The sequence below is a fragment of the Cynocephalus volans genome, chromosome 13, assembly GCF_027409185.1.
Source record: "Cynocephalus volans isolate mCynVol1 chromosome 13, mCynVol1.pri, whole genome shotgun sequence".
NCBI lineage: Eukaryota > Metazoa > Chordata > Mammalia > Dermoptera > Cynocephalidae > Cynocephalus > Cynocephalus volans.
In genome coordinates, this window is record NC_084472.1 from 89,600,626 (window position 1) to 89,624,850 (window position 24,225).

Consider the following 24,225-nt stretch of genomic DNA (forward strand, 5'->3'; position numbering starts at 1 on the left):
TTGAAAAATAATATTCATAAATTGAAAGAAAATAGTATGTTTATTTCATTCTTAAATACTATTACTTATTAATGGGATTTATGCCCTTTTGGGTACTGCATAACCTCTAAAACGTTGGAATGAGATTGGACACCACCACCCCCAGCTTATATCTTGTTCCGCATTGATGTTGACCATAATTTTTAACACAATCACCACCAAAAATCCCCCAGCTCTACAAAGACAGGACATCATTGAAAGGAATGAAATGCGATGTAATAAATTGAAGATGTGAACTGTAAGCAAGTTGTTTCCCGGGTGCTTGACAAATGTCAAGTATTACTGTGTTTCCTAGAAAGATATAAATATCCTACAGTGTGCCCTGGGGCACTTTAGTGTACAGTTTGGGAACTACAGCATTAGTCTGTTTATGAGGAAGTCTATTATTGGAATGTTTATGAGAAGATTAGTCCAACCCACCTGCCTTTTTCTCTTTGGGTACACCTTCCTACACTGCACCCCACTCCCCACAACTACCACAAGGAATGTTACCATTTTATGTTTCCTTTTCTGTGAAATGTGGGAAGATTTTAAACCACTTAATCAAATTTTTAAGGATTTTTTTTTTTAGTGATTATAGGGTTGTTTACGTTTGTTACTTTTTTTTGGCCATTGGCCAGTACAGGGATCAAACCCTGGACTTTGGTGTTCTCAGCACCACGCTCTAACCAATGGAGCTAACCGGCTAGCCCCAGTTTTCTGTTACTTTTTAAGTTTACTTAGTTTGGTATATTTTTATCTAGTACTTTGTCAATTTTACCAAGGTTTTCAAAATTAATGGCTAAAGTTCTTCATAATATTCTTATATTTTTAGTACATGCTGCATTTCTAATTACATTTATGTCTTTGCTTTATTTTTTAATCTATCTTGCAATAACTTCACTAGATATTAAATTTTGGCATTGTTGATTATTTTTAGTTTTTGTTCTTTATGTCTTTATTTTTGGTGGCTGGTCGGTATGGGGATCTGAACCCTTGACATTGGTTTTAACAGCAACATGCTCTTAACCAACTGAGCTAACTGGCCAGCCCCTATGCCTTTTATTTTGTTAGGGTTTATTCTTTTGTTCATTTACCAGTTTAGTTACTAATTCATTTATCTTCAGCCATTCTTCTATTGGAATATAAGCTAAAGTTTGGAATTAAGACTAAATTTCCCTCTAACGATCATGTTAGCTGCATTTCACTTATTTTAATATGTAGTATTTTCAGTTCCATTCAGGTCTAAGCATTTATAATTTCCATTTTTCCTCGAGCCATTGGTTATTTAGAAATGTTTTTAATTTTCAAATTATGGGTTTCTATTAGCTATCTTTTTATTTCTAAAATTTGCTTTGTAGTCAGAGAATGTGTTCTGTGTGAACTCATACTTCTAAATCTGATGAGATTCACATTATAGTTAGCATGGAGTCAATTTTTACTGTTTTCTATGATTATAAAGAGCTTCTTCATATATACCTATTAGGTCAAACTTGTTACTTGCTTTTTGTCATTCATATTTTCTTATTCTTACTGAATTTGTGGTGGTTATTTGATCTATAAAATACCGAGAGAATACATTTTTAAAAATAATGATTTATGGCAGATTTGTTTATCCTTGTAGTTCTGTCAATTTTTGCTCACATAAGAATATCTTAAAGTTATATTATTTGGTGGATTCACATTGAGTTATTATGTCTTTGGCAGGGGTCGGGGCTTTTGTCAATATCTACTTTTTTGCCCTGAAGTTCATTTTGTGTGATATTTTTGGCAATCAGTTTTCTTTTGGTTGGTGTGTATCTATTTTTATCCTTTTACTTTTTAACTTTTTTCCATCCTTGTCTTAGGCCTGTCTCTTGTCAACAGCATATAGTTGGATTTTGCTTCCTCCCGTCTGTGTACTTATATATATATATATATATTTTTTTTGCATAAAGGATTCTGGTTGATCTGAAAAATGAAGTTTGGTATCAAAAATGTCATGATCCTGTATGTAAAGCAGAAAACTTCAAATCTGAGTGTGAGTTATTAATTTTTATATTTGACACAAAATAAAAATTAGATATCTGTATAAAATAGTTTTATTATTTTTCTGACTCAGGTTTTCCATTACCTGCTGAAGTATGTCTTCTGTTTCTTTTCAAAGAGGTAAGTGCAGTTTTTAGTGTCTTTCTCATTACTAATTAGTTCTTGAATAGCATGAATGAGATATGAGCAGTATCCAAATGAGCCCAGACAGCTTTCAAACACAATGCTTGGGACCCTGTTTTCACTCGGGAATATATTGTAGCAATTTTCCCATCTCAGCGCATAGCTGATAATATGCACTTCATTCTTTTTCACTGCTGCATAAGATATTGTATAATCAATTTACTTAACCAGTCCCAGACATTTAAGAAGTTTCTCATTTTTTGCTCTACAAGGTAAACCAAAATACCCAGATTTGTGTTTCTTTGAACAACTGTATCTGTATGATGAATTTCTGGAAGTAGAACTGTGTCAAAGGGTCTATGCAGTTTTAATTTGGGGGCAGGTGGTGCTGGCGGCAGGGAGCCAAAGTTCATCATAGGCAGCTGTGCATCTACCATGGGTAGAAGCATCTGCTGGGCAGGGGCCCCTGAAGGGAGAAGCGGCTTTGGCCACCAGGCCACAGAAGAGGAGAATAAAAATCCCAAGGGGATGGCAGATCCTGGCATACCTAAAGCAAGGGTGGCCAGGCAAAGGGCTGGGGCAGAAAGCTGGAGAGTAGAGGAAGGAAGGTGGAGGGTAGAGAATCCTCCAGGCAGCAACTTCCCCAGCTCTGTTGCTCACGGTGCTGAGAAATCCAGGTATTTCAGTTATAATGTGTATTTATTAATGAAGTTGAACTTTTTTAAGATTTAGTTTGTATTTCTGTTATGAATTGACTGTGCCTGTCCTCTATCCGTTTTTCTATAATGTCTTAATATTTTGCAAGAACTTGAAGTACTTTTTGTCATTTTGCATTTTTTCACTTTTTTGGTCTCATTGATCAGCCTTTTCCTTATAGCATTATGGTTAGAATAAAAGTTACCTGCTACAAGCTGAACAACAGCTTGAGTTCATATTCTAGAAAAACTCAACGTGGTATGTTCAATCTGACTTAAAAATGTCTTCTAAAAAAACTTATACATCCAAGTTTGAAATGGTAGAAATCACATTTTAGATCTATAGGAGCTGGACATAATAAAATGATAGCCATATTCTATAAATATTCAGACTACAAGGTAAAAAGGTGTTTTGAAATAACCAAGAACAAATTAGATTTTTAAAAACAATCTCTAAGAGGAGGAGGAATGTATTACCCTTGTCAGTTTGGAGTGTTTTGATGTTTGTGGTTTCAGTGGATTTTTTTCTGTTTACCCAGTAATACCTCACATGCCAAAATGCCATGTACTTCTAATGTCAGTATTACCACTACTTGGATATAATTTTGATTGTTTAAAATAATAAAAGATAAAAACAGTATAATGAACACTCATGAAACTGTCACTTAAGTTTTAACACAACATTTTATCATTTTGTTTCATTTTTTTCTTAGCATTTTAAACTAAATTACCAGTGTTATTTAACTGCTTTTCTATTGTATTGATCATCTTACTGACTGAAAATTTTTCTTTTAAAATTTCTAACTTATACAAATGTGGCACAGGAATAAGGCACTCTCCTGTCATTCAGCTAGGTTTACTGTTTGTTAACACTTGGCCACATTTGTCTTCTCCCCCTTCTGTGCACATACGCATTGTTATTTTTGATGAATCTCTTGAGAATAAGTTGCCGACATCAAAACCCTTCATCTCTTAATATTTAAGCCTATAGCTGAAGAATAATAAGGACATTCTTATGTAGCTATGGCAAAATTACTAAATTCAGGAAACTTAATACTGATATACTATATTATCTAATATACCATCTATAGTCATATTTTGACAGTTGTCCCAAAACTGTTTTTCAATCCACATTAAGTTTTTAAATACTTTATAAACCAGGGAAATAAATCTGTTGTCAAGATAACAGATGTATTTTCCAATTTGTCTTCAGCTGGACCATCTATTTGTTAAAAAATTAAGTCTACCCTTGCTCTAGCCCTGTACAGGGCTACTGCAAAGCATGTGCCACAGAACTGCAAGCACTTCCAAATATGGAGTCTCAAGAGTGCCTGAGCTGCAATGGCAGCAACATTTGAATTAATGTATTTATTCCCATGGTGACTATATTGAAGACAGTATTCATCCAGCATATTCATTTTAATATCTGATGAAGAACTGGTCATTAACTTATTACCGTAATTCAACATAGATTAAGTATATGGTGAACTCATCACACATTCTGACTAAATAACCTTTATTTTCCTATCTCACTCTCTCCCTCACCCTTCACCAATGAAATAAAGGAAGAAGAGCTTACAACAGATGAAGCAGATGAAACTAGCAACAACGAAACCAAGAATCCTCATAAACTGTCACCTAGTATGTTGTCAACAGGTGTATCTTCTGATGCTGACTGGGATAACGGCATTGACGACGCTTATTTTTTAGAAGCTAGTGAAGATGCTGAATTAGCTGAAGCTGCAGAGAACAGTCTTCTCAGTTACAATAGTGCAGCAGATGAAATTCCTGATGAACTAATTATAGAAGTGTTACAAGAGTAGCTAATTAACTATGAACACTTACATAACCAGGCTGTAATTTGCCCGGTCTGTAAGATTTGATAACATTAAGTTATAGTAACTTATTAATAAGCCAGTTTACATCAACTTAGTCTTATCACTTTGTTTTCCAATTTGTGTTTTTTTACTTAAGTAAACCAGTTTTATTGAAAATAACTTTGGAGTAACTTTGGTTAAATTCAGTAGAAATCTCCTAATTAACCAAAATTAGTCTGTTCACATCAACTTTACTTTTCAAGTTTATTTATAGGCTGAAACATAATATCCGTAGCTGATTAACATAAGGTGTCACCATTTTAAAACTATTATTTTTTTAGCAGCTGGTTGATATGGGATCTGAACCCTTGACCATGGTGTTATCAACACCACACTCTAACCAAGTGAGCTAGCCAGCCAGCCCTAAAATTTATTACTTAAGACACTAACCAGAAAAGATGATTATAGACAATCAAACTGCTGCCATTTAACACTGTTCAGTCATTTAATTTGAATGACAAAATATATTAAATTCTGGTGAATTTTGACAATACTTTTTGTGAAAAGATTTTTATTTACAAAAGTACAGTTTCAGAAGATAACAGACTAGATAGGCACATTTTAGTAGGCTGGTCTTCTCATTCCTGGTCAAGGAGCTTTTCTAATTGATGGTTGATGTTTTGCAGATGGTTTTCAGCTCCCAAAAGGGTTCTTGCTTTAAATAACAGAGCTGGAAGGCTGGATGAATCATACTGTTGAAAGAAAATTTATTTAAAATATCAAAAATCAAATATCAAAAACTTTTATAATCTGTCTTTACATATCTCAATCTTATGACCAATGCCAATTTTGACAGAGCTTTCTATTAGCCACTCCGTTCATTTTTAAAAGAGGACAATTAAAATATTGGTTTAAATTCATTTCCTGAGGACATAATTGATCATATAAAGTTGCAAGGGAACTGCTCTGCAAAACATGAACTGTTCTCTCATCCCAGAAGACCACCTGGTTCAAAGAATGGTGGCATGTAAGTTATTAAAACAGAAAATTATGCCTGGGACAGGTCAAGATTTGGTTTGGGCAAGTCTGCTAGTGCTGTGTGGGGGTCTGCTTGATCTCACGTCTACTTTAAAACACAAAAAACTGTAAGGCAGGCTTACTTTTACTGCAAGAACTGATGGAATAGAACACCAGGCCCATAAAAATTCACAAAAAAACCCTGCCAAAATCTGCATGTAGAAAAATTATCTATTGGGAGGATCAATTAAGTGTCTTAAAGGTTGCCAATCCAAATGTACTTACTGATTAAAGACAAAATTAGAATACAAGCCTAACATAAGATAGAACACAAAATCCAACTTAAAATTTTGAAAAAACTAGCAAAGCTAAACTTCCTTTTGCAAATTGTATCTATGAGTAAGTGATTAAATGACTCTTACAAAACTTTATCATACTTTTGATAATTTGCTGTTTAATAACATGTTTTCAAGTTTATTTCCTTAGTAATGAAAACTGAGCAGAAAAGGTCTCAGGCTATGATTACCACATTATAATGGAAAAATTTCCAGCATACAATTTAACGTATTACTAGAGAATTCAATTTAACAAATATTTGAGAGCCTAATGTGTTCAAGACACCATGGGCACCTGCCTTCAGGGAGGGGTGAAGGGGAAGAACTCCCATTTGCTGCTAGATGTTTAGTTTAGAAAAAGAGGTGAAGACATACTCAAACATCTACATACTACAAGGCAAAAAGGACAGATGCTACAATATGAGTACAAAAAGGCACTGAGGGCACACAAAGAACAGGACATTCATAAGAGTGATGTATTCCACACAAGGCAGAGTCGCAAAATCTCAGTGAATTTTGTGAATTAAAAGTGAATGTTACTATTAGTATCTCCAAATTTAGCAACCAAATCCCCAACGCCAAATAATAAGCTTTAGACTAGTAGTTAGGTACATTAAAAAAAAAAAAACTTTAAAAAATATTCTATTTCCAGATTCCTTAATGTATAAACAAACCTTAGGCTCAGGAGAATTAACTCAGCTCAGTATCAAAACCTTAAAATTGAATTTAGAAGTGAAAAATACAAATCTGATCATAAGATTTATGTATACCTTATATATGAAATCGTATTAGGGTATACAAATATGTAAATTTTTTTCTATAATTTAAACATTTCTATTAATCTGAGCTGGATGTCATACCAGTAGCAAAGTTTGCAGTAAAAATCCAGAAGCAACCATAAAGTTTATTAAAACAATAACATACCATATTTTTTCTTACTATATGCCTTTTTTATGTTTCTCAACTTCTAAAATCACAGCTACCATTTTACATGGGATAATGAAAGGGCTGGCTGGTTAGCTCAGTTGACTAGAGTATGGCGCTCACATACGGGATAATGGCTTGTTTTTCAGATACAAGATATTATGAACATGGGCTAGACAAAGAACAAAAGAGGAGCTGGTCTTATAACATGTCTGAGTGGTCTAATATTGGTTAAAATTACAATAAAGTAGAGCATGCTTGCTTAATTAAGATTTGTACACAGAATATACACTTCTCTTGAAGAAATTCGGTTCTCTGAAGTGTAAATACCTTTAAAAAAAAATCAGTGACTCTGGATTTTTCTCTATACCTCTAACCTTCATTAAGTAGCTAAAAACAGTGATGACACAATAAATATTCACTGATTTTCAGTGACGCTGTCTTGGGACTTTATAATGTATCTACATTTATTTTTCCTCAAAGCTTCTGGAACTCTAGCATACAAATGCCCTCTATCATCTTATGAAGCACAGTAAAGAGTAAAAATCAAAGTTACCTTTTCCTTTACGTTTGGTTCTTTCTTGCGAACATCTGAGTAATCTTGATAAAGCTGTTTTAAATTAGATAAGAAATATGCTGTATTCCTAAGGGAAGACTTTCTCTCCTGAAGTTCATCATACTTTGTTTGCAGTTGTTTCAGCTGTGGTTCTAACCTAAAACAAAAATAAATATGTTGGGAAAATATTAGAACCTAAAACAAAAACAAATATTTTCCCAAAAGTAAATGACATAATAAAGTGTAACAGCCCATAGTGTATTAGACTTAATATGTAAGTATACTGAATGAAGTATTAAAAACCAGGGGGTATATGCTAAAATTCATCAAGTCATTCAAGTCTTGGGAACTACTGAATTAGAATGTATACTGGCTAACATTTTAGAACCTCAGGCAGGAGAAGCCAGAAACTGCAGTTTAACAGGAAAACCATTAACAAAAAGCTTTCCCGTTGCCCCGACTCTTATCAAAATCTTGTCCACTTTCCAAGGTCTACTAAAACCAGTGGAAAAACTATAACAGTGACTAGATAAAAAGTACGTGACCTTGGGCAATAATAAAAAGGAGGCGGAAAGGCTAATTTTTAAATTTTGCCTTATAAAGATTAAAAAAACTATCCTGTAATATAATTTTATAAAAGTCCTTTTTAACAGCTCTTTACATTGGACAAATACAGCATTCTGGAAAACTCACTAATGAGCTTGCAGGATGGTGGTCAGCAGTGCAGGTTTGGGAGTCTGTTGACAGCAGATCCTGGCTCCTCCACTTCCTAGTGGGTACGTTACCTCCCTGTGCCTTAGGTTTCTCATATGTAAAGTTAAAATAATGATATATCACACTTTTTTCTTACTATGCCTTTCAAAATATACTTTGCAACTTATAAAAAAAGGAACAAAAGAAGGCAGTCATGTCTGAGTGGTCTCACATTGATGAGAAGTATAACAAAGCAGAGCCTTACTATATAGTTACAATAACCTACCTCACAGGATTATGATGGCGATTAGTGAGTTAATATACAAGTGTTGAGGAAGGTGACCTGCTACATACGAAGGTTTTACATGTTAGCTATCATTAATTTTCGTTTGTTTTTGGTACAGGTATCGAACCCTGGATCTTGGTGTTAGCAGCAGCACACTAACCAACTGAGCTAACCAGCCAGCCCTGTTAGCTATCATTATTGTATTACCTTCAATTTTCTTATTTTGGCCTGGACCAACGAAAACTTGACCATGGGCCAGAACCTGTCCATAGACTAGATTTGCAAACCAATCGACTAGACAACCAATTTCTCCTTTTAAATTCCTCTGCCAGTCTCTTCTTTAAAACTTAGTACTTAATTATAGACTGTCGTTTCTGATAATATCACTTTCTTTCTCAAGCTATTTTAAAGCTCCTTAAAAGCAGAGAGCATATCTGATACTGCTTCACTACCAAGCTTCCAGCACACACAACAGTCCTGGCCTCAAAAAGCACCAAAAAAATACTTTTGGGCTGATGTGTGCTCCAGTCTTCCTAACCAGACGATGGGGATGGCCCTGACCTCAAAGCATGGTTAGTTATCTTGGCCCAACACTTGGGAATGGATTCATATGAGTGCCACTCCAATAACAATAACAACATAAATAAACCCATTAACACTTACACAGCACTAACTGTATGCCAGGCACTGTGAAGCACTTTCTGTATATTTACAATTCCCACAATACACTATGAGGTGTAGGTATCATTATTATGCCTGTATACAGAAGAGGGAACTAAGTAACTTGCCCAAGGTTGCAAAGCCAGTAAGTGGCAGAGCCTGGATTCAAACCCAGGCAGTCTAATTTTAGAATCTATGCATTAAATCTCTAGTTAGGCTAAGAGATCTGTTGAGAGATCAGTGGTGAATTCTCCTTTGCTACAGGGTTCTGCAACTAGGCAGCATAACCTACTTTCACTAAGCATCCAAGCTCAAAGATAACCTGGAGTTTTAATATGACACAGAAGCAAATATGACTCCCCCAATGACACACCATAATTATATCCTAGGTAAATTCTCAAACGCGATTTTATCTTACCGAAGCAGTTCACCTTGGACTTCAATTAAACGCTGCCTTTTCTTTTCAATGTCTGAAATCATCTAAATACAATAATTTCTTTGTTAAATTAATTTTGTAAATATTTGAGTACTGCCACATATGCTGTGCCAGGTATTGGAGTACAGTGAGAAACAAGACAGACCCAATTCTTGTCATCATGGAACTCTGGTCTAATAGGGAAGACAGACATTATGTATAAACAATATGTAATTGTAACCTGTGATATGTGCTATAAAGGAAAAGAACAGAGAACATGAAAAAGAATAGTGATGCTATCTACTTCAGGATGACTCTGAAGAGGAAGGTGGGATCAGATCATTACTAGACCCTATGATCTATCAAATAAGGACTTTTAGGTTTTATCTAGGTGTACTAGGAAAATATTGAGGCAGGGGACTGTTGTGATCCACTTTGCATTTTAAGAAGAGTATTTCAATATAATAAATTTTACTATCTCAGCCATCACTTTTAGTGACTACCTAATATTCCACTGTTCCACATTCATAATGTTCCTACTTCCACGCAATGCAGAAATTACGAATAAGAGATTGAAACTGAAAGAAAAACAAAACCAAAAAATCCCAAAGGCTTGAAATACATTTTCCTTCCAGTGATCACAAGTCCATTTTTATACTAAATGTAGAAGTGGAGGCTGGCCTTCCACTCCTGGGTTAACACAAGTTTAGAGCTAGAACTGCTGAGGTCATTTGGTCCAACCATTTACAGATGCGGAAAGAAGGTCTGATGTTTACTGGCTTGTTTCCCATTGCTTGCCTAGTGGTTTACAGTTTTCAAGGTGGTACAACACTGAAGTAGGAGAACAACACTGAAGTAGGAGAATCAGGACTAGAAAATGAGGTCTCGTGACCCCTAACCCCAGTATTATTCCCAGGCTTTTTACCTGGGACAATTCTTTGTTCTAAAAAGTTTTGTTTTTTGGCATCCACAAAAGCAATAAATATACATTACTTAAAACTTATCCACATAAATGGTCATTTTAGACTTGATAGCCATTTTTAGGCTAACTTTGGGACATTAAAAAAAGCTTTACATTTCTTAGATCACAGAAACGATTTTTTTGACACTTGGACAGGTTTAGGAAACAAGGTTACTAGGATCCCCATTCCTGAGCTTGCATTAACAGTAGTTTCCAAATCAGCCACAAGATCAACCAAATAAAAGCCTGACTAAAAAGATAAAAAAATATTATGCAAATTCTAAAGGTTACAGAACCTAGAGTCAAGTCCTTACTTAACTCTACATATGTTAATATATGTATGACTACATTACTCTAATCACGTAAGTGATTTACCTTAGCATTCTTCCTTTTCAGATTTTTCAACATCTGGACTTCTTTAAGCTACACAAAATAAAAAATAAATATTTGCATGCATTTTCTAAAATTAAATGTTAATTAGTTTCACATATATCACATTTAGTTTAAAAACAGTATGTGAAATATGGGTAATTCTAATGAGTTTATTACCATATTGCCAGCAAATGAAAACTTTCCTAAGACAACAGTGTGCCGCCTCAGGGTTAAAAAAAATTTAGACCAACATATTTATGTCAGAGAACATACCATTTTGATGAGTTCTTTTTTAATATCAAAGTAAAATTTGTTGACAGCTTCCTTACAAATTCTAGATTCTATTCTTTGCCTGTAGAAGAGTTAAAAAAGACAAAAGATCAAACTAGGTACCATAACGGATTTTGAAAAGTGTGTTTCATTTGCTTAGCCCATAAACATACATAGACACACAATTTGGCATATACCATTTTAAATATCTAATATGTCAATGTTCAGCCTGCAGTCCTTTCTCAGGCTTTAAATACTGGAAACATGTCTCAACATCAACAAACAAAAAGAATTGAAATATTTTTCCTTAAGCCCACTGGTATAAGGTCATCTTAAATCCTTGACACTGGCCAAGATCAAAGGTGGTTCCAAGTGATAATGGAAATGCTCATAGCCAATCCCAGTCTTTTCCTACCACCTGATTTGAAGACCAGCAGTCTTTATCTCCTCCCTCCTTGCCTATTAGCAACTGGAGGAATACCTGTGTAACATGTGGACTAACCAATGAGTAGACAGACATATCAGCTATCCGGTTCTTCAGAAACTATAAAGCTGACCCAAACCGGTTCAGTCCCTGACATCAGGGAGAAGTGATCTGGTGGCCAAGATCACCCCATAAGAACTACAAGGGGAACCCCCCCCAAAGAAAAAGAAGAAAGCTGTGAAACACCCCTCCGAGGGAGGGTCTGTCTAAAAGGGTGAATTGGTGTGAGGAGTGGTGGCTGTGGCCCAGGACAGAAATGGAGCTGCTGGAGGCTGACTCCTGCTTCTTCCCCACCACTGACACCTGCAGTAGCTCAGACCTCATTCCTGTGTCATCAAGAGTAAAACCAGCACTGTGCTTGTGTAACCTGGAGAAAAACAGGTGGAGACTGACTGACTTTGAGCAGCTGTTTCCTCACCCTTCCCCTGCCAAACCCCCAGGATGAAGAATGATAATCCAAAGAGTATATCTACTCTCAATGCTACTTCTCTGTGAAAGCACAGGGTGAAGTCCTGACCTGAAAGGTTATTTTGTGAGATGAGTGACAGAGGCCTCCCACCCTAGGGCTCACCCACTCCCATCCCGTGCACTCACAGGAGCTGACAAGGACTACGCTGTGGCCTTCCTCTATATACACTGTTTGACAGAGAAGATGACAGCCCCAGGGGAAAAAAGCTCATGGGTTAGAATAATAAGACACTGGAGGAACACAGCTAATACATTTCAAAAGGAAAATACATATCAGAGATGCCATCAGAAGCAGATATTTTAGAATAGATGATCCAGTAATTTGAAACTAGCCTAACAACTATGAGAGGTCTTCAAAAAGTCCATGGAAAGATTTATGTTATCATTTAATTCTATTTTTTTCATCAACTTTTTGTAGTACTCTCGCTAAGAAAGATATTAGCAATATAAAACATGAATACAAGACACAAAAAAGAACCAAGCAGAAATATTAGATATAAAGACTAAAATAGCTAAAGAATTCAACAGATGGGATAAATGGCAAAATTGGATATATGTGAGAAATAAGCAAAATTTCCAGTTTCTAGATTTAGGTAATCTCCCAGTGAATGAAGGACAATGATATAGCAAACAATAATGAAAATTAGGAGAAAAATATTTTTAATCTTGGAATTAAAAAAAAGAACCTTACAATGAAAATGTCAGACCCAATATAGTGAAATTTAAGAATATCAAAGAAAAAGATGTTCTAAAAGTTTACAGAGAAAACAGAATATATAAACAAGCAAGAATCAGACAGGGAGATTTTCCAAAAGCAGTATCAGATGTAAAGGAGTAGTGCTTCCAAAGTATTTAAGAAAATAATTTAGAATCTAGAATATTATTCTATCCAATTAAATTGTCATTCAAATTCAAGGATATAATCAAAATAATCAGAAGGGTTTAGAGGCTTTGCAACAAAGAGCCACAGTGAAGTGTTGGATAAAGTACTTAAATGAAAAAAGACATACCTACAGGATGTTGCAAGAAAATACATGAAGATAATCAAATACCTTAGCAAATTTTGTTGTTTTAAAAAGAGACACAGACACAGACACACACGCACGCACACAAGACAAAAAGGGGATTTTTTTTCTATTTTATTCCAGTATTAAAAGTCTCCAGGTATTACAAACATGATAGGGTTTGGAGTGGGGAAAATGGAGAGAAGAGGAAGGGACAGAGCGTGCCAAAGTTCTAATATTAAAAGTTGGGTGTTATAAATACCATTTTTTAAGTTAAAAAGGATTAAAAATATCGAAAAGTAGAACAAAAAAATTAAAGAAGTAAAAACAATATATTGTTCCAAATATACTGATAACTACAGTAAATGTTAATGGATCGATGCATTGGATTTAAAAAAGATTTACCAGAAACATTAAAGTTTAAGGTCACGCAAGGGTTGGAAGTAAAAGAAATTAAATAGTCTCTAAATATAATAGCACAAATTGATAGAAGTACCAAAAAAAATGGAATAATTATGGATTCCACATAGATCTGATAGAGAGTCTACCTAGATCCAATAATTAGAAATCCCACATAGATCATGTGCTAAGTCATAAAAGCCTCAAATTTTAAAAAAATAGGTATCACTAGACCATAAACTTTGACTACAACGTATTTAAGATATAAGATTAATATAAAAAGTCACATATTTGGACATATAAAAATATACTGTTAATAATTCAAAGGATTAAGACAAAAATTATAATGAAAAAATATCTAAAATATAGTAATGATGAAAATACAAAATATCAAAAACTGTGGACTGAGCAAAAGTGGCCTTTGAGGGAAATTTATTAGGTACATATATCACAACATACAAAGACTTACTTATAGTCCAGGACGGTTTTCTCAAATGCAGACAGAACAACATCTAACTCCATGATGTCACTGATTTTCTTTTCTTTTAGACACCAAAGATGCACACTGTTGGAAAAATCTAGAATATTAAGAGAAGTTAATTTAAAATACTGATTATTCAAAATTGGCTCTACATCCAGTTTTCTGAAAGCCTGAAACAAAAATAGTCCCACCCAACTGCCACAGATAGCTATAGCTGAAGAATCACATGGAGGAGACGTACTCACTTCTTCCTATCCCAGTGCAGTCTCACAAACCCCTATCTATACTGTCACTCTTTAACTGCTTTCTTGTTGATTCTTCCATTTCTGCTGGAGTAACCAAAAGCATTGCTGCCTTTTAATTTCCTTGCTGTGCCTTTATTTAATAGTCTATTACTTTCTTAAAAAAATTTATTTTTTTTTTACATTGTAAGATGTTGTTGTGGAGCAGTTGGGTGGGGGGAGAGGTTGGGGGGGTATGGTTGAGGCTCATGGCTCCCTCCTCATTCCAGCAGGGAGCCCTTCCTTCTGGCAGCTCAGTGGTCATCATGGGCTGGATGCAGATGTCAGAGGGCATGGCTGAGGCCCTCGGCCCCAAACTGCCCCAGCTTGGGAGTCCAGGGCACTTCTGGCAGCAGCCTGGTGGTAGTTGCTGGGCTGGATGCAGATGTTGTGGGGGCATGCCCCCTAGCCCAGCTTGGAGCTTGGGGGGCTTCCAGTCTTTCTAGGTTTTATAGGTGTCCTTTGGCGGTGTTAAGACCTTTACTGGTTAATATCTGAACTTCGTTCCGTGGGTTTTTTGTTTTTTTCTTTCAGTTCTGTGTTGGATTATTTGCTGTTCCCACCACTTAAACTCTGCACTGGAACTAATTTGTTGTCTTTTGCTTACATCTAAAATGGGGGAACTTCCTGTAGGGACCAGCACTTGAGCTGTGTGGTTGAGCTAAATTGCTACATTGTTGCTGATTCTCTGGAGAAGGCTTTTTGTGCAGCTCACATTTTAACTGTTGACCTTGTAAGCACTTCTGGGTCTTGTGAGGTCCAGTACATCTGGGTTGTGTGGAAACTCTGGTCTGGGCCTGAGTCTTATCAACAAACTGCACCCCCTGCAGTTCTGTATTCCTGACAAGTCTCCACTGAGTGGGCCTGTGCTGACTGGAAGGCAGATCAGCTGTCCTTGCTGTGCCCCAGTGTTCCCCCGGTGGCCTGTCTCCCCCCACCCCCGCTTCCCACGAGATGGGCTGTACGCCAGTCCCTTGTGATGACTCACTAGCCTCTGAGTGGCTTTTTTCAGTTATTGTGGTTCCTCGCTCCTATGTGGGTCCATGAGAACCCTGTCAGTGGTCTTGATGGTCTGGGGGCCACCAAGGCCCTCTTCTCCCCTGCAGCATCCAGGCAACTTCATATGAAGGACAGAGCCGTGGCTTTTGCCACCTATTGTTCCGTATGCTCACCAGGGCCAGCCTTGAAGTGATCGGGGCTTCAAACAGTCGGAACAATCCTTTCTCTCTCTCATCTTGGCTTCTCCTGCCTTCATGAATTCCATAAGTCTCTCCTCCTCTTCCCCTGAGCTCTAGTGGCCCCGGCTTGGCAGTCATTGCTCTTTAATAGTTGTAAATTGGTTGATTGTGGGAGAGGGTGACACTGGGAACTGTCTATTCTACCATCTTGATTGGAAGTCCAATAGTTTCCTATTATCCAGCACTACCATAGATAAAACTCCTCTGTTAGCTGTTTCTTGAATTTTAGTCTATCTGATAGGCCACTTGTAAAATACATCAAGATTATGCAGTGTTTTCATTTAAATAGTTGTTGTAATACACTGGACTAGGAATCTGAAGGCTTAGATTCTGGTATGAACTTCTTTCTAACTAGTCATGAGATCTTAGGCCAGTCATTTAACCTTCCAGAAGCCCGATTTCCTCAACAGTAAATGAAAGAAATAAAATATATCATGGCTTTTATTTTGCTGTGGGACTCAACTCAGAAAATATCTATAGTTTTGCATTTGCAAAAACTATAAACTAATATACATTTGTAAAGTGTTATTACTAGTAAATTCCTAATGAATATCCAAATCTTCTGTATAATATTAATATCAGCCATAAGCAGAACAGTCCACTCTTCCTCCATAATTAATTCCTTATTTAATCCTGCAAAACCAATAAGTATACTGACTGAGAGATCATCTCCAGATTCACACTGACCTGAGCTCAACTCTTGATTGTGATGGATTAATGACAGCCACAAATTCTTTGCCACTCTTCCTTATTCCCCTTCCCCTTGAATCTGGGATAGCTCTATGACTGACTTGATCAATGGAACACAATGGAATGTTAGCACACAACTTCTAAGGCCAGGTCTTAAGAAAGCTGCAGCTTCTGCTTTCACCTCCAGAAACACTCTCTATTGGAAGTCAACTGTCACATGAAATTCTGACTACAAACAACAAGAAAGCCCCAGCTAGCCACCAGAAAAGAAAAGAGGTCACATGCAGGAGCAGCTAGGCCCCAGACATATGAGCGAAGCCTTCTCAGACCTTCCGCCCTAACCCAGCCACTAGCAGAATGCAGCCAAATGAGCAGAACTGCCCAAAGCAAAATTGTGAGAAAATAGTTGTTGTTGTAAATCAGAGGTTGGTGAACTTCTATAAAATGCCAGAGAGTAAATATTGTTGTCTTTGTGGGCCAACCACTCAACTCTGCTATTGAAAAAAAATACACATATGGGAACAAAATCAGTCTGGCTTGTTCTAATAAAAGTTTATTTTCAAAAACAGGTAATGGGCCAAATTTGGACTGTAGACTACAGCTTTCTGACCACTGTTTTAAATCACTAAATTATGGGGTAGTTTGTTATGTGTTAATACATACCCCAAATACTGGCTGAGCCCACTTACAGCTGTGAAAGCTCCAGCCAAGTTTTTTGATGTTAAGTCTCAATTTTCTCATCTGTAAAAATGGGAAAAATAGTAGTCCTATACCTCATAGTTTTATCATAAAGATTAAAGAGAGGAAGATATTAACTGCTCCATATAATGACTGCACATAGTTAACATTCCATTGTTTTAATTGCTATTAATTTATAAAATAGATATTGGTAGGGTCAGAAGTTAGTAAAAGGTACTCTCATAATGTTTCCAGGCCAGACCCACAACACTGCTGACCCCAATTCAGCCACCATCCACTCTACTCCCAAATACCTACTCACCTAAGCTCAGCTCACCAGGATATTTAGAAAAACCAGTAATCTGTAAAAAGTAGTTCTGTTTTGTAAAAAATACAACATCTGAAGATCTTATTAGGCTAAACAAAATCTTAAACTCTCAGGGATAAAAGAAACTTTTTAAAAAATGTTTAATTAAGAACAATTAAATCCAATGTGTCAACTCTTATTTAACTTAACATTTTTTATTTTGGCATCAGAATTGATTTATTATGAGTTATTTTATATACACAAGAATATTTAGGTGTGTTTAATACAAAAGATGAAAAACAAAAGAGATGCCCATGGGACCACAATGTAGCTTAAGAAAACATCAACAAGACACTTGAAGCACCCCGTGAACCCTCCACTCAAATTCATCCCTCTGCCAACCTTGTAGGTAACCACCATTCTGAATTTTGTGTTTATCGTTACTGTATATCATTCCATTCATCAGTATAATTTTACTGCACACGAATATACCTAAGCAATGCAGAGTTTCAGTTTTGCATGTTTTTGACCTTTTTATATATATGTGGATGCACCAGCAAAAGTTTTACTTTTGTATTCTATAGCACTGCATAAATATACCACAATTTATCTACCAACTTTACTGTGATAGGTTGTTTTCAGCATTTTGCTAGCATGAAAAATAATGCTAGGAACACTCATATACACGTTTCACAGGCATGTGCAAGACTTTCTCTAGTAAATATACACACCATCGACTGCTAAGTTTCAAAGTTTGCATATTTTCAACTTTACCAGAGTTGCCAAAATCTTTTTTAAAATGGCTCTATCTCTTTATATCTCAAATGGTTAAGGATTCCTACTGACATCTTCATTAAATATGAACTTGAGAGACTAAAATATTTGGCAATCTAGTAGGTGCAAAGGGGTATCTCATTGTAACTAATTCAAATTTCTGTGATTAGTAATGGACTCCTTTCAAATGTTTGTTTTACTATTTCTTCTGTGAAAATCGGTGTCATCTGCCAGTTTTTTTCTTTTTTTAATTGAAATGTATTGATTATACATATTTGTGGGGTACAGAGTTATATTTCAATACATGTATAGAATTACAAATCAGGGTAATTAGCATATTCATCATTGCAAAACTTAATCATGCCTTTGTGATGTGGACATTTGCTCTCTCCTCTCTTCTAGCCATTTGATAACATGCAGTAAATTGTTGATAATTATAAATGCCTAGCTTGACTATACACCAATAAAAATTTTCCTATTTACCTGTTATGTGTCCATTAATGAATCTCTCACTATCCCCCTCCTACCTCTAGTAACCACAGTTCTATACTCTCCTTCCGAAAGTTCAATTTATTATTATTATTAACTTATTTTTACTTTTTTAGCTCCCACATATGAGTGAGAACATACAGTATTTCTCTTTCTATGCCTGGCTTATTTCACTTAACATAATTTTCTCCAAGCTCATCCATGCTGCTGTGAATGGGAGAATTTCATTCTGTTTTATAGCTGAGTAGTATTCCATTGTGTATATATATATAGATCTTCTTTATCCAATCATCCGTTGATAGACATTTAGACTGGTTCCATATCTTGGATGCTGTGAATAGAGCTGCGATAAACATGGGAGTACACATATCCCTTTGACATTATGATTTCCATTCCTTTGGGTATATACTCAGTAGTGCATCTGCCCATTTTTTCCTCTAGGTTGTCTTTTTATTCATTTTTAGGAGTTTGCTAATCACTTACATGTGTTACACTATATTCTTTCAGTTTGTTTCTTATCCTGTGCCTTTCCTTATGGTCTCTTTTGATACGCATAAGTCCTTGATTTTAATGAAATCAGACTTATTGGTCATTTCCATTATGGTTTATGTGTCTTAAGAAATCCTTCCCAATTCACAGTCATGTATATACTCTGTATATACTCTTATATTTTTTCTAAAAATTGTCAAGTTTTACCCTCAGCATTTAAGTCGTTAATTTATCTAAAACTTTGTTGTGTGTGTTGTGAGTCAGGGGAGGTCTCATCTCATTTTTTCTATAAGGGAAACATTGTCACAGCATCACCTTTCCCACTGACCAGCAACACCATCTCTGCCATGCATTCACCAAGTTTCCATATATGCATGGTCGCTTTGTTTGTTTTGGTGTCACTTTCGAAAAGGTTAGAATAAACTGTTCTTTAAATGTCTGTTAGACCCACCTGTAAAACTATCTGGAACTGAGGTCTTTTTGTTTGTTTTTATAAGAAGATTTCTAATTACCAGTTTAATTTCTTTGACAGTTGTAGGGTTATTCTAAGTTTTTCTTCGCTCTTTTGTATTAACCCAAAGAGAAATGAAAACATATGTTTGCAAAAAAAAAAAGTTCATAGCAGCTTTATTCATAATGGCAAAAACCTGAAAACAACACAGTTGTCCATCAGTAAGAGACTGGATAAACTGTGGTATGGTAACATAATGAAATACTACTCAGCAATAAAAATGATGCAAAATGACATGCTGAATCTCAGAAAAATTATGCTGAGTAAAAGAAGCCTTCTACGAAAGAATACATACTACGTGATTCCCTCTATTTGAATTTGTAGAACAGGCAAAACTAATTTATAACATCCCAAAAAAAGAGTTCCAAAAGCAATTGCCTCTGAGGATTTGGGGGTGGGGCTTGACATTTGACATTAAAGAGGCATGGGGGAATTTTCTGGAGTTATGATAAGCATTTATAGGTTGACAGTGGTTTGAGTTACACAGGTGTCGTATTTCTCAAAACTCAGCAATTATACACTTAAGATCTGGGCATTTCATTGTATGTACACTTTACATTAAAAGAAAAACTAAACAAACACTGAAATCTAGTTAATGATGTACATGCTGAAGTCTCTCAGGAGAATACTAGTATCAGTAATTTATTTTTAAATGCATTAAAAATTAAAGTGGATTAACGGATGGATAGGTGATAAAGCAAGTATAATAAAAATGTTAATTGTAAAACCTAGGTGGTGGGTGTGTGAATATATACTATAAAATTCTTTCACCTTTGTTTTATCTTGAAAATTCTCATTACAAAATGTTAGAGAAAACATTACTCCAAAGTCACATTTTTACTTTTTAAATGTGGCAATTTTATGTACTTATAATTTACTTCTTTAACAAATTAAGAATAGGAGTTAGTTTGTTCATGAAATTCTTGAGTGAGTGACAAAGCAGAAAACACCATCCTGTACCTGAGTCTACAGCTTCACTTCTTGATTTCTTCTTTTTGCCACAAGACATCTTCCCTTTTTTCTGAGTTTTCTACAAAAACCAAAAAAAAAAAAAAAAAAAAGAGGCATGGGTTTTTATTTAAGAAAAGTTTGTTTTCTTAAAACTTGAAGATTACAAAAGCAGTATTAACAAACACTGTCATTCACTACTTTAGCTACAACTCTCATCTAGTTCTAAATTAATATATTAGTTATATACATTATCTAAGTTAATATAAGGAAACATTATAAAAATTTTTTAAAAAGTGTCACAAAATAAGAAAAAATAAAACTTCCAGTTGACTTGTAAGATCGTTGGCTTGGATGGAGCTGAACTGTTTTATTTAAAATAACAATCTGTGGAATCAGCTCAGAATTCTGCTCCCAGCAGTGATGAGGAACAGCTACTGAATTAGCTCTCTTGCCACAAACAACCTGACTTCGGGGGAAAAGGGTGGCAACTTTATTCATGTGTCGGTCATTAGGTAACACAAGACTGAGCCCACTGATAAAAGGAAAGCTCAGGTGAACCCACCTACATCTGGGGACAATTTCTAGACAGCAGCATAACAAGCTGCAATCCAAGCACAGCACGGTGACCCTACTCTGCTAAGAAGGCAGAGCTCAGAGTATGGGGCAGCTGAAGCACTTGGAATAAGCAACTAAAAGGTGAAGACCAGGAGTCTGTGTGGGGATTCCTCAAAAGTCTCACCCTACACATGTGCAGGATGAGACTACATAAAGTTTAGCAGAAGGAGGCTCTCATAGGATTAAGAACCTAACAAGAGAGTGACATCAGTAAGACGGTGGGGTAGATAATCCCCCTGTTGCCGGCTCCTCCCTCCATAAGAAATCAACTAGCAGCGATTAAAGAACAACTAGAACTAAATAACTAGAACGATAAATCACCATAATTCAAGGGAAAAGGCTAAGAGGCATGCATGCTGAGCCCAGGAACGTATAGAAAGTCACAGCAAGAGGGCAGAAAGATCACATCAAACCACTCCATCCCCACCCCTAAGCCAGTGTGGCACAGAACACAGAGAAGATCCCCAGAGATAGCAAAGCCGATGGCATGGCACTGTTCATGAGAAGCTACTCATAGCCCAAAGTGGAGAAAACTACCACAACTGCTGGGAAAAAAGATCACTTAAGAACACTCCACCCCATCCCTCAAGCAGGTGGAGCTGCTCCTCTGAATTTCCTCCTGAAGTTCCACTGGACCCCAATGGGTGAAAGTAGCCGCAACCTGCAGAGGAAAGGAGCACTTCAATCGCTCCATCCCCTTTCCCAGGCTGCCACCGCACTGTTCACAGAGAAGGCCACCAGATTTGTGATCTCAGAAGTAAGTGGAGAGAGTAGAGGTGGGTGTTTGATTTGCCCAGTGGTCTGAGAGTCTGCACAGGGGAAACACCCAGGGCCAGATCCACAAGAGCCATTTGGAGTAGGAGGGCAGGCTGATACACCAGGAGTGCACTGAGGTACCACACTGGCAGCTGATCTGTGTTCTATCAGCATGAAGTCCCAGAGTGGAGAAGGGATGGCGCCACAGTTCTGTAGTGGACATAATCTGTGGAACAGACTCTGTCCTGAGCCACATTTTCCATACAGTGCAGTTGCTCCTGCGGAGTCTTCCCATGACCTGGAAGTGACTAACAGGCCAACATTTAAATTCTGGTCCACACAATAAGTCCTCTCCAGACTGTGAAACAACACCAAGGCAGCAATTTAGCTCAGGCACAGTATTCAAATTCTGATCCCACAATAAATCTTCCCCACACTGGGAATCAACAGCAGGACAGCAAGTTAGTACCAGTGCAGCCGTTAAGCAGTGGTGGTTGCTATAAACTCTCCACAGAATGGAAACAACTGCAGGCCAAAGATAAAGTTCTAATATTGAGCAGTAAAGGTCTGACACCACCAAAGAACACCTGCAAAAGATGGAAAAATCAGTTGTCTCCTCAAATGCACAGGTATCAGTGTAAAGACACAAAGATTGAGACGGAACAGAGAAATATGACACCACCAAAAGAAACCAATAAAACTCCAGCAACGGACCAGAAGAATAGCAGATTTATGAAATGTCTGACAGAGAATTGAGAATAATCCTCTTAAAGAAGTTCAGAAGGTCACAAGAAAATACGGACATAAAATTAAATGACTTTTAGACAAAAATCCAGAATGAGAAACTAGACATAGAATAAAAAAAATTCTAGAAATAAAAAATACATTATCTGAACTGAAAAACTTGACAGAAAGCTCCAAACAGCACACTTGATCAAACAGAAAGAACCAACTGAGCTCAAAGACAGAACATACAAAATTACCCAAAGGAGCAAAAATAAAATAAAAAATAAAGCATTCCTACAGGAATTATGGGACATGACAAAGCAAAACAATCTATGCATAAATGGAGTATCCAAAGGAGACAACAGAGGAAAAAGACCTAGAAAGCATATTTAAAGAAATGATGGCTGAAAATTTCCCAAGGATGGAGAAAGATTACAGCATCCAGGTACAGGAAGCTCAGAGGTCACTAATCAAATTCAACCCAAAGAGGAATTCCCCAAGGAACATCATAATCAAATTATCAAAATCCAAAGATAAATACTGAAAGCAGCAAGAGAAAAAAAACACATAACATTAAATGGAGTCCCAACACCACCAGTATTATACCATATTGTAGTATAATCATGGTACAATTCAGTTTACTGTAGAACAGATCAGTAAGAATTACAAAGGTATTTGCTTTGCCTTCCCAACAAAAATCTACCCTCACCTACATGCCAGCTATTAAAGGCAGGTGTCATTACGATTGACCATGCCTCAGGTATTTCTGGGTTCCAAGTTAACTGGGGACAAAGCCAATCACTCTGTCTCACCTCGCAGGCTTGTACTGAGACTGATTTCCACTCTGTGTTATTATACAGCAGGACTCACGTCCATCCTACAGGGAAGACAGTAGTGGTACTTAGAATAGTTCCTATCCCTACTAACTGTATGGAAGGATGTTTTATTTTGCACTATTCTGGGGGTGAGGGCAGCCATAGTACATTAATGTAAATTACAAATGCCCCCAGAGAATTCCCATAAGTTTGGGGGGGCCATAAAATTCCCATGGGTATGTCCCTTGAGCCTCAGCAGCCAGGACAGGGGGCCACTGCCCCATGGCCATTTTAGCCTCCATTTGTAGTGAAACAGTCAAGAGGCCCTGATGGGTCTGAGTACAAGTGCTTTCCCAAAGGTGGGTTTTAGCATTATCCAGCATTATTTGTTGAGTCTGCCTTGCCTACGCTAAAGCTTCATTATCTTTCCAGGCTGACTCCTATCCTTTGCCTTCCACCTGGAAGAGAACCGCCTCTAATCTGCCTATCCTAGTTAATCTTTTTCCTCTGAATGTTGCTCCTCATCAAAAGTGAATTCAGCTTGTCCCAGGATACCTAAATGGGCACCTATCTCCCTACGGCCCTTTTCTGTCTTGAGGGCCAGCATTATTTAATCCACCACGCATGTTGTTGCCACTGTGTACTAATGGCCATTGAATACAGTTTGAATACATGTTTTGTACCCAGAAATGTTGCATTTCCCCATACTAAGGTTAGATGTGCGGTCACACCCAGGTGTAATTTAATGAGAGTGTGCCATAAGGCCTTCCACACCTTTCTTTGTCTCGTGGGGCCATTCCCCAGGGGAACTTGGATCCACCAAGTGATGCCAATCACTTTAATCCTATCAGGAACCCACTGCTTTTTCTGTATTCTATTGGATAGCTTTTCATCCACAA

At 36.7% G+C, this 24,225-nt stretch overlaps 2 protein-coding genes across 6 annotated transcripts in view; one reads left to right on the forward strand and one right to left on the reverse strand.

Annotated features, from left to right (window-relative positions):
- The window catches only part of PRIMPOL (primase and DNA directed polymerase), a 37,089-nt gene extending 32,244 nt beyond the window's left edge, over positions 1-4,845 (forward strand). For all 5 annotated transcript variants that reach the window (XM_063077199.1, XM_063077198.1, XM_063077200.1 and 2 more), the window contains 3 exons: positions 1,956-2,038; positions 2,120-2,166; positions 4,430-4,845. In XM_063077199.1, coding sequence (XP_062933269.1) covers positions 1,956-2,038; positions 2,120-2,166; positions 4,430-4,687 — 388 coding nt within the window. In that variant the 3' untranslated portion in view covers positions 4,688-4,845. The remainder of the gene's footprint in view (positions 1-1,955; positions 2,039-2,119; positions 2,167-4,429) is intronic.
- A 378-nt stretch (positions 4,846-5,223) lies between these two features.
- Positions 5,224-24,225, reverse strand: part of CENPU (centromere protein U) — a 47,869-nt gene continuing 28,867 nt past the window's right edge. The window contains exons 7-13 of the mRNA XM_063077204.1: positions 20,424-20,493; positions 13,995-14,103; positions 11,174-11,252; positions 10,904-10,951; positions 9,571-9,632; positions 7,514-7,670; positions 5,224-5,433 (exon numbers count right to left, since the gene is read on the reverse strand). Of these exons, the coding sequence (XP_062933274.1) occupies positions 5,320-5,433; positions 7,514-7,670; positions 9,571-9,632; positions 10,904-10,951; positions 11,174-11,252; positions 13,995-14,103; positions 20,424-20,493 (639 nt within the window). The 3' untranslated portion in view covers positions 5,224-5,319. The remainder of the gene's footprint in view (positions 5,434-7,513; positions 7,671-9,570; positions 9,633-10,903; positions 10,952-11,173; positions 11,253-13,994; positions 14,104-20,423; positions 20,494-24,225) is intronic.